This window comes from Argiope bruennichi, chromosome 1 (assembly GCF_947563725.1).
Source record: "Argiope bruennichi chromosome 1, qqArgBrue1.1, whole genome shotgun sequence".
Lineage (NCBI taxonomy): Eukaryota > Metazoa > Arthropoda > Arachnida > Araneae > Araneidae > Argiope > Argiope bruennichi.
The window spans coordinates 108,083,815-108,096,074 of NC_079151.1; the positions used below are offsets into that span (position 1 = coordinate 108,083,815).

The 12,260-nt window shown below is 28.2% G+C and overlaps 1 protein-coding gene across 1 annotated transcript in view; it reads left to right on the plus strand.

Moving 5' to 3' along the window:
• Nucleotides 1–8,393: 8,393 nt before the first annotated feature.
• Nucleotides 8,394–12,260, plus strand: part of LOC129968543 (synaptotagmin-15-like) — a 287,503-nt gene continuing 283,636 nt past the window's right edge. The window contains exon 1 of the mRNA XM_056082540.1: nucleotides 8,394–8,718. Coding sequence (XP_055938515.1) covers nucleotides 8,643–8,718 — 76 coding nt within the window. The 5' untranslated portion in view covers nucleotides 8,394–8,642. The remainder of the gene's footprint in view (nucleotides 8,719–12,260) is intronic.

Below are 12,260 nucleotides of genomic sequence, written 5' to 3' on the forward strand. Positions count from 1 at the left end.
TCCAGATCAAACGATTTAACCAGATGATCCAACACACACACATATACTAAATAACAGAATGAAATATAATAAAAATTAATAGAACTGAAAATGATAAATTAATATAAAAAATGAATCTAATATTCGCCATATAACCGGATACCTCCTTATAAAAGCACTTTAAGTCTGAATCGATAGAAAATCAATATAAAATACAAAAGGCATCTAATAAAAAATAGAAACATCGATTTAAAAGCGATAAGAGTTAATAATACTTGTAGACAAATTAAGTCAACATGTTTACTACATACAAAAAAAAGATACCGATTCTCATTTAATTTCTCAGGGTAACTCTATTAGAAAAAATTCATAATTATTAAAATATTTTTTTTTTACACTGATAAAAATATCGATTTTTTTTTCTTTCAAAACTGACTAATACAAAAATAGTACTTGAAATATTTGACGAATAATATTCACAAAAAAAGTTAATAATATATATTTTTTATAAATTAAATTCATTAATTTCATAGCAAAAGTTTGCTTTATGTTGTTTTTATTCTAAAATTTATTTCTGTAAAAACACAGGTAACATTTAAACAAATAATGAAAAAAGTTCTTTCCATTGAATGAATGTAAGTGACAAAGGTAATATTTTTCTCAGAATTTAGCTTTTAGCCTATTTTTATGCTTGAAAAGAACACTTGTAATTACCAGAAAATTATTTGAAGCAAATTATTGGAGTTCTAATATAAAACTTTTAAGTTTCAGCATATTTTTTTCTGTATTTTAATTGGAAATGATGAAACATTTCAAATATTAATGAATTATGCAATGAATTTTAAATATAAACAGCTGCAAACTAGCATCTTTTTCAAAAGCATCGTTTCATGCCGTGTCATCAAACGATTTTTCGATCACGCCGAATCAGCTGTTTTTACTAATTGCTGTTTAATGTTCTCTTTCTCAAACAACGATTTCTATTTCTTTTCCACTCCTTTTTTCTACTATGCTTTTCGTCTTCCTTCTATTAAGTTATGAAAATATTCATAAGAATCTGCATACTCAGCAAATGTTAAAGTTCAATCTCTTTTCAATCACGGGGTCTTTCAAACAAATTCAATTAGTTTTGTCGTCCTTCGACCCGAAAGTCTTTCTTTCAATATATTACTTTTAAAAACAATTTTTATTAATTCTTCAAGCAGTACTTAGGAAAGATTTTCTCTCAGACAAAACATAAAGTATATAAATTCCAAAAGATTAGTGTTCGTTATTTAAGCTTTACTAAACATAAGATGAATTAATCATAATCATTCAACAATATTCGCAGAAGACATCAATAATCCGGATTATGGAATTTTTTTTCAACGTCGAAGTATTCTTTTTAAAAATTCATTGAGTAGTAGCTATTTTTAATTTAGAAAATAAATGTTTAAAGTGTTAAAATCATGAAAATGGGTCTTGCTTCTTTTAAAAATCCATTAAAATGGAAATTATTGTGTTCCTTTGAATGTAATTGCTTAGTAATCATTAATTTCATTTATATAATCTAGGTAACTATGCTGTATATAGTTTGCGAGTTTATCTAAGTCTTATTTTCAAAAATCTCTTTCATAAATCTCTCAAAATTATCTTTTTGCCTCAAAGTCATTTTCTATAAAATTATTTAATTTCGTTTGTGGTAAAAAAAAATCATTATCTACAACACAATTTCTTCAAAATTCAACAACAGAGGTTCATTTTTATTTAACAGGTAAATTTATTTTTATAATTAATAAACTGCCTTAATTAATTATAAATAAGTATATTAATAAGTTAGAAGAATTTAATAAACATTTGAATCGCAGAAATATTTCTTTTTTCAGAACCTTCATCAGTGACTCGACAACTTAGGGTGTTACCTGGCCCTGAAGAAATTAATTTCATCTTGATTTGTTCTCATCTAAAATGATATTCGAAACTAGTTTTACAACTGTGCCGTAACAACAAAGATCATGGACGTTTCTTATTTGTAATGAGTCCATGATACTCTTCTATTATGAAGATAATTCAAATTGCAGGGAAAATATGGATTATATATCAATTAACAAGCAGGTCCAATTTTTTGAAGTCCAGTTAATATGTTATATCTCTATAATAGGCAACCACAATCAGCAATGAAATCCATGAATGGAATACATCTATTTAGCGATATATAGAATATATTTTGCTAACTGCCGGACAGGATTTTATCTTGCAGCTCTGCAAATTGAAGATGTCAACAGATGCCGTAACAAATTTATTGCCATGCTTTGCCATTATTTAGTAGTCATTGCCAGTCGTTTTGTGACATACTAAGTAGCAACTTTTAAATGTCCATCCTCTCGAAATTGTAATCATAACGTTATTTTTAATCATGGGTGATTCCCTTTCTTAGGACATTGCCATACCCATTCGGCCATATTCTAATCGATTCAAATTCTTTCACTCAAAAGAACGACTGCATTGGAACTGATGGTTATAATTGCTCGCCTGTTGAATCTGTGGAAAATGATTGTTGCGTCAAGTGAGGCTGACGACTTTGGTTGCGGTTAGATGGCTCCACAACAGCTGTAAGAAGGTTGAAGGTTCATCGTCCGAGGTCGCCAATGTGGCCGATTGTTCTGAGCGAGGATAGAACCTGGGACCTTGTGGTTAGCAGTGCAGTGACATGACCACGATACGAAAGCAATTGCTCGGGCAGCGTGGATGTTAACTGGCTTATAAGCTTTCATCACAAATCTCATTCCAAAATTTCATACAAATAAACAGTTTTGTGACAGGACAACACATCAAATTTCATTCATCTAGGCATTTTATGGGCTTGAGATATCTTGTTCAAATACACAGGGACGGTCAGAAATATTTCTAATTACTTTGTTGACAGAATGGATGTTAATTTTCGAAAAGATCTTTTAATTTTGATATTATGACTATATGCTGAAATCTATAAAAAAACAGCTTTATGAATAATAGTATTCACATTATTGCAAATCAACAGATATGTGTTTAATACGCTAATATCAATAAAAACAACTACATGAACAGTTCTCATTTTTATCATTTCCTTTATGTTATTAATAATTAAGTTTTTATCTGTCCTTTTAACTTTATTTATTTAATCCAAATCTACGGTTATAAACATGCAATCATGAGTTTCGTTAAATAGACTTTCACAATTAGGAGATGGATGTGCCTAGTTACGTATTTAGCCGAACAGCTAAATTAAATTCTCGTCCAATTTCGTTGTATGCATAATGATCTGGAATTGATTTATCGCTAGTTGTATTTCAATACTTCATTTTGTTTTTCATAATTAAAATTATCTTGTCAAACATGAATATATTTTCCAATGCATTTCCTTTCTGCTATATCTAGAATTTCAACGAAATGAAGTACTTTAAGTAGATTTAATTTGACGAAATAGAGCACTGAACTATAATTCTAATATCACCAATAAAAAAAATCCGATTTATTTATTTAATCTTATAAATTTACTATACTTTGAGAATGCGAATAAATAGCTGAACTAATTTATAATGAACTTTTAAAAATGCTTCCTATTTAATCCTTTAAAGGGCCATTTTTTTTCTAGTCATATTATGTTAAAATATTTTTAGGCTTGGAATTAGAATAAGAAAAGGGATTCATTTAGCTTATTAGATAAATTTAATTAGATTAATTAATTAATTTGGTTAATTAATAATTAAGTAACAAGTCAAGACACATCATTTTCTGTGAGATAAGGAACTAAAGCATTTAAGTTTCTGTCTCATTAAAAAAATTTGTCAGAACTTATGCAAACCTACAAAATTTCATACAAATATTGATAAATTTGGTGGGAAGCATACTTCCCACGGCCCTAGAAAGGGTTAAAATAGCTCAATTTTTATCAACATAAATTAAAGGGTCCATGTTTTCTCTCTTTTTTTTGTTTAACGCAAGTCTAATTTGTTTTATTGACAATACATAATAATATAATTAATTCTTAAAATGGTTTTTTCAATTTTTTTGGGAAATTCTTTATATTTCTAACTCAATTTTTGTCTTGATAATTCATCAAATTGTCTTCCTTACGTTCAATGTGATACGTTTCATATTTTATCTTTATGTAACAGACTAATGTTGATGATTGTTCATATTCATACAATTTAGCATGGTATATAGGGTCTACATAAATGAATATCCCAACATTGTAGGATTATTAAAAGGAAAACAAGTTCAACTTTGTTGTTCAATTGAAATCAAAAGTAACTGCTTAAATTTTAAATGCAACGCAATTGCAAGACTTCAATATGAGCAAGTTGTGAATTCCTCGCTACCTTTTGCCATCGATTAACAAATGCATATCTACAACCTTTCAAATCGTCACATCAGACTTGTTTAAAAGAAATTAGGGACGAGTTATCATACGACATCAATATTATTTATGTTTCTGGAGGGGTTACCAGTGAATAAGTTAATTATTAATATAACTTAATTATAATTACTTATAATTAAGTTAATTTAAACTGATAATAGTTATTTTTGTTTTTCGATGAACAACAAGGTTGTGATTTGACTCGTTTTATTTTAATAGCCTTCAAAGTTGGGATATTCATTATGCAAGGAATCACATGGGCACATGTATTGCAGTTGAATTTAAATTTTCAGCTGTTATATCCCGATGAACAACAAGGTAATACTATATTTTTCTTTATTTTAGTAGTTCTAAAAGCTGATATATTTATTTATATACACCTCAAATTATACAATAATTTAACTTAGTTTTATTATAATAAAGTATAAATTTCTGGACATAACTTTGAGCATATAAACAATTTTACCTTTTATAAATTGCAGTACAATGCAATAATCATGTAAGTGCTCCTCATATCAAACTATCAACCAAAATTCCTTTTATATTTCATAATTTTCTATTTAAAGCTCCAAGAATACCAAGATTCTTCTGAACCACTATAAACGAATCGCGATGCTCTTCTGTGGCAGAATCTCTGCTTCAGAACCCGAAAATCATAAGCTGGATACTCAATTTCACAAAAGAACTGCATGTATACGAGTCTAGTGCAAGTTTAAACAACAGCGGGGAATCAATCTTTCTACGACTGCTATTGATAGAGTTGTTACAGTTTAAGTCATCCCTCGTCCTCTGATCATAATTCAAAATCACGAATTACTTACCAATATACTACCCTTATACTTTCAAAATAGAACGTTTATCTAATCAAATTAAACAAGATCTCTTCTATAAGTTATCATGCATAATTCTAAACATGTTTCGATTCTAATATCATATAGAGTGTTAATTATCGATGCATAAAATTCAAAAACCATTGTATTACATCTTAAGGATTCATAATCTGTACTATTAATAAAACAGAATGGGTGTCTATTTGTCTGTTGGCACTCTACATAGCAGACTTCATTTAAAGGTACAGAATTTTTATCAGAAGTACCAAAAATTAAATTTGATAAAAATGTACATTAAAGAATCGGAATATAAACTCGGAATGAATATTTTTTTAAAAAAATTAGTAAACAAGAAATCAAACATAATATTTGTGATATTTTCCCTTCAATAATTTAAAAAAAATCATTGAACAAAGATTTTGTATGCAATATTTTAAAATTGAAGAAAATGTTTTTTGAATTTTACTAATTTAGCTATCAATTAATTTTTCTCTACATTTTGATAAATTTTCAAAAATATTTTTTGCTTAATTTATAACAATAAGTTGGCTTTTGAAATTCCAATTCGTGACATTTTCATTGCTTCATCAAATATTTAAAGGCACCCTTTTCTTTCATTATAATAAGCCTAAGAAAAAGATTATGATTATTATATGCATAATTCCATGAGATATAAGAAAGTGAAGTTACAGTACCACGAAAGAAAATGGGCAATTTATATGGTCCGAACAGTTATACTAGATATAATAAAGCTCAATGTGTGTGTGTGTGTGTGTGTGTTGGCGCTCTACAGGCCAGGTTATTTGACATACAGCTATCAAATTTGGTACATGTATACCTTAGAGGTCGGGAATGTGCACCTGGGGTCCCTTTTTTTGAAATTTTAATTAGAATTTTAATTATTAATTAAAAACTAACTTTCCCGCCAAAAAAATCTTCCATTTTCCCCACCGCCAACTTTTCCGCCAAAAAAATCTTCTATTTTCCCCACCGCCAACTTCAAATTTTTTCTCCCAACAGAAATGAGGCTAGGGTTAACATTTTTCGGCGGATTATTTCAAACGATTCTGTTTATTTTCTTAATGTTTTATGCATTTAAAATTAAACATTGTTAATTAATCCATGTTTCAGATTCATTCTGAAGTACTTTTGAATTAAAATAACAAAGAATAAAGGAAATTAAAAATGTATAATCTGCATAGCGTTACCCCAACTGGCGTAGAAAAATTCACGCATTTGCGTTACCGGAGCTGGCGAAGAAAATTCACGCATGCGCATTCTGAATGTTGCCATGACAACCGTTATCAACGGTTGATTTAAATTATTTTTAGGTTAGTTGCATGCTTTTGTAAGTAAATTGTATTTATGTTAGTTATATATTTTTTGTATATGCTTATAGTTTTAAGTACATCGTTTTTAAAGTAGTTTTTTAAACCTGTTTTCGACCGATTATTTTAAACGATTCATTTTATTTTCTTAAAGTTTGATGCATTTAAAATTAAACATTTTTAATGAATCGATCTGTTCATGATGAATCTGAGAAAATTTTGTTGACAAATTCTTGAGATATTACATAACTTAAGAAAGATATTCTTTAGTGCCCATAAAGTTTAAACGCTCAGTGACTCTATTATCAGTAATCATATTATTAAAAAAATGCTTTGTTTCAGTAAAAAATATTATATTAATTGCAGTTTAGTCATTTCCATTTTAATTTTAAGCATAAATTCTACCGGAACTAACAGAAAATTAGAGAGATACATATTATGTTATGGCTGAAGGACTTTATATTATTATGAGTGAATTACATGACCATCAAAATTTGAAGCTTTAAAATATTTGATGAAGAAGCTATTAAAGTAGGAATTACATAAAATATTGAATTATTGAAATTTTAACGAGCATTAAGATTGGCGAACCAGCTGGTCGCCAAAGGCGGCTAGTACTAGATATATCAAGAAACTGAATTCCTACGATATTTATCCATTAAGAATATTCTTAATACGCAGGAAATCTATAAAATAATACGCTTTTAATGTTTATCAAATGTTATTTTTTAAAAATAAGTTTGTTAAAAAATATGAATAAACTTATGAATTATTAATTCAAATGGTGCACATTCAGTATCCCCAGAGATCCAGCTGGTTGCCATACAATAATAAAGTCTAAAAAGAACACTAAATTGAGAAAGCCGCTTTTTTAATTGGTTACTCTATTTTTATATTAAAAGTTTTAACGCTTTTCATGTCACTTCACACAACTAATTGTGGAATGTTAGTTACATATTCGTCCTTGTATGATGAAACTTGGATAATTCGAAATTGATGAGATCAATAAAAGCATTCGTTCAAAATTGTATCCAAAATTCGAATTGTAAATGAGTTAAAACTGAGTACAAGAGATTGCGACAAAATTTGAAAGATGACACTTTAGATGACATTTAAATTGATTTAATAGCTAATACATAATTAAGAAATAGACAATTAACAATATATTTTAAATAAATATGATTAAATTTGCTAAAAAAATTAGATAGTATAAATTTGAATAAATACAAGTAATTTCTTTAAACAAAATATAAACATTACTTTAAATTCAATGATTGAAAATTTTAAAATATACAATGCAAGTCATTTCTAATGTATTCAGTGTATTTTATAAAAAAATAAGAATTTCTTATCGTACTCTACAAATAAATTTTACAAATTCAAATTTTCTAGTGAATTTAGAGCCCTGAAAAATTCATTCATAATCAATGGAGGAAACAAAATTGTGACATTATTACTAAAATAATCTAGAAATAGAGAAAACCAATTTATCATTTTTAACTTTGATTTCGAATTGACTAAAATAAAATCGAAAGACGCAGACGATTTTTTTACCATTATATTGATTGAAATTCAATGCCAAACTGGAGTAACTAAAATCTTAAAAAAAGCCAGATTAAAAGAAAAATATTCGAATTATTAATGAATTTGTACAAAATCGTTCGAAATAGCCAAGTTTCCCTCTACCTATGCATATTTTCGAAATATCGCTCGATTGATTCATCAAAATTCATTTTGACCTTTAAAAAGTTTCAGAAACTATTCTTCCTCAAACTTTTGATCCCCATATCTGGCGCTCCTTGGCGTGCGCCAAACGATCGCTTGGCAACCTGCCGGTCGTAAAGCTCCAGACAACGCTTTCCATGTCCACTGCTCGATATTCCACGCGAACGCTTCGGCGGTGTCTAGCGCTTTCGCATCGGAAATATAAAGAAAATGTATAAATTAATTTAATGCCGCCTGCCAAGAAGAGTTTTTGGTCCTTTCAAATAGTTAAGACAGCTCTAGGAACTTTTTATTTTGATTTTCCCCAATTGTTTTTTCATAGACATGCTATTGTTGTTTCATTATTTATGGGAGATTTTATACAGTGTATCTGCTGTTGAATAAGAAAATATAAGAAAGAATATGACAACTGATATGAACGTCAACCGCTCTTACTCTGAGATTTTACGAAGGCCCATATCGGATTCTTCAGATAACGGTGAGTAAAAATTTATTAAATTTTTACTGATTTTTGTATTTTAAGTCCATATATTAATTAATATTAATACGTTCAAGTGCTCTTATTAAAATATAAAACGCATTGCTGTTGAATTTATTCATTATATGTGGTTTGATATATAATGTTTTCATGTGTTTTCATATTTAGTTTTTATGATTCTTACAAATATTAATAAATAATTCAGTTTAAAGTAGGAAATAATATCTTTCGATGACTTTTAATTAGGAAACTTTTTAAAATTATCTTATTTAAAGCCTGAACTAATTAAACTAATTTAAATAATGAATTATGAATAAACTTATTTACGCCATATTTAAATTCTCGTAACAAAGTATGAAGATATACTAAATCTACGAAGAATTATTCGTGCTCAAAAAATGAGTAAAGAAATTGCACTTTTGATATTTAACATCGTTTTTTTCCCGTTCCTGTTTATTTTGTCATTATTTTTTTCATCTGATTGCAGTGTATTTCAATTATTGAGAAGAGTATTTTTTATTATCAAAATTAATTTTTATTACTTAGCAATGAACATTTATTTTAATTGCATGGTGCATTGGACTAATTATTTAAAACATATCTATTATAAAAATTAAATTTAAGTTGATCCTTAAAATATAATTCTATATTTTTAAACATCATTTTTTAAAAAAATATTACAGGCTCAAATTGAGATAGTTTTAGTTTTTTATATTTTCAAATTATTAGTTTGCATTCTTTTTGTTGCAATTATTTTCTCTTAGAATGAAAATATTTCTATAAATTACATATGATAGTTAATGAAGAACAAATTGCATTATCTTTTCCTGTAAGCGATCAAAAATTCTCTTTTTTTTTCCACCTTTTTTTCATAAAGAACCAAACAATAGCAATATCTCGTTTTCGCGAGACGTAATGTAAAGAACGTATTCTAATAAGATACATGTTAGGAAGTGTTAGCCTCGTTAATCACCGGTAAGTTACGAGCAAACGAGTTAAATCTAATATGAAATACAGCATTGTGTTGATTACACCCGGTGATTAACGATGTCAAAGTTGCATTATCAAGGTAGAACTTTATCCTTCGTAAGTCTATTAATCTTCATTACATTAATCATTCATTTCTAAAAGGCAACAAGAGTTGATTTGTTACTTGTATCAATGGACTTGATGAATTAATGAATGATTGAATCAATGAACATTGAATGTGGTATTACTTGATCATACAGTGATACTGTTTCTCTTTTAAATCATCATTATAAATGGTGCACTTGTTTTTCTTTAGTAAATGCTTCTCTAAATTTTAATCGATAATATAATTTACAGCTCAAGATGAACAAACTGATTTAATTTGCCCTCCAAGCGGGCGAACTGGTAATTTTCCTCTTCATAAAGTTATAAAAGGATTTGATGTTTTGAACATTGACAGTATTTCATTTCTATGAGATATTTTTACTTTTATTCCAATATTATAAATCTATTTTAATGTGATATATATATTAAGAAGAGAGATCCCTGCCAAGCATAACAGTCGCCGTCGTGCCAGTATCTAATGAGCGCCTTTATGCAGTAGCTATATTAGAGAAAAATGGCGTATAATTAACATTTGGAATGAATTTTTTTGGTATAATAATAATATAAGAAATAAACGTGTTTTTGACATTGTGCCATGGTGCACCAGATGATTTTGTATGTATTGACGGTACGGACTTGTACGAAGACTTTGAGATGGTAACCCACCACTGATTAAAGATGACAAAAATTCACTATCATGACAATCTTTCATGCAATAAATGTATAATTTTTATTAAATTATTAATATATCTCCTAAAGGCAACAAGGAAGAGAATACTTTTACGTATATCAGAGAACATCATCAGTGCGTTGTCTCCAAAAATTATAGTATAATTAATAAAGAAAAGAAAATAAAAGATGGGAAATAAATTGTTTTATTGTATATTCATTTTGATAAAAAAAAATAAATTTAGTAATGCATTTGGAATGCTTTAATGCTTTTATTCTTATGGTAAAAGTAATTTACTTAATATGACGGTTTAAATTATTTGCAGTGAATTATTTCCATTAAAAAATGTAGCAGCTTACTTGAACGAGACATCTTTTTATAAGGATAACTTATATATAAAATATACTAACGTACATGGCACAGAAATCACTGTTATTACTTATTAATGAATGGCAACAGTGGAATTTAAAAAATCACTATTCCGACTGCTCCATTTAATGTTTATTCAGCTGCATTTAATTTAATGCTTCACTAATTGCAATTAATATGTTAATTGCAATTAGTGAATTCACGGTGCAAGATTTTATCAGAAATATTTTGGAGAGGAGTAGCATTCCATTAAAGTTGGAGGAAATAAGATGTAATAAAAAAAAGTATTACATAGAAAATTTAACAAACGCTAAAATAAACTTAACCGTTGCCAGACGAATAATGGCTGTGAATCAAATGTTCCGGATTAATCTTTTAAAATGTCAATAATTTGTGTGAACAAGCTGTTCTTCAATGGCGATCGTCATCGTGTATTACCAAATTTTCACACTACACCAACCAGAAAGCATTTAACAAATTCTCACAAACAATTCACAAGCACATGAATGTTTTTGATGCAATAAGGACTCAAACCCTCAGTCATTGAATCCAGATGTTGTAACTTTACTATTGATTACCACTTTAATAACACGAGCGTCTTTTATGGAATCGGGACTCGAACCCTCTGTCATCGAATCTCGAGGCTGTATGCCATTGATTACCACTTTATTTTTTATATTTGCGCGCAAACAAAAGTAACTACATAGTCAAAAATTTAATATAAAAATTATTAATATTCAAGGTGATTTTTAGAACATTTATTGCTACACAACTAATTGATTATAATTAAATTTATTTGTCTCTTTGCTTAATATCAATGTTTGCAATGTATTTTGTATATGATTTCAAATGGAAAAATAATCTATGCAATTTTTTAATATTTACTTATTAGTGATTTTAAGAGTACCAACTTAACCAAAAAAATCACTAATTTGTTTCACAAGAGCAAACGCGTGACCATTGCTTTTTATGACAATTTGCCAACTTCTTAGCATTAAAAAGTGAAAATTTCAATTTTTTTTGTTAAAAATACCTTAAAACACTTCGCCATTTGAGTTCAGATATGTATCGTGGTCGAAATTCTATTTGTTCGAAGGATTCTCAAGACTCGTCTAAAGGCTCGAAATGAAAGCCATTGAAAGCTGAAACAAACGGTTTTAGCCGGAAAGGAGCTTAAAATAGTTTTCAAACTTTCCTCTTCTGGTAAAGCAATCCAATTTTATATACCACCGGCAACCGAAAGCCATTCTTTAATAATTTATACCAGCAGAAGGGCTTTTCTGCTGTGTTTGCAGTTGTTAACTGTTTCTCCCTAAGCATTAGAAGTAGCAAACATGTTTCTTCTTTAAAAAAAAAAAGAAGAATAATGGCTTTCGGTTTTCGGCTTTTAGTGAAGCATGTTGAAAGCTAATGATTTTAACGTCTGAGA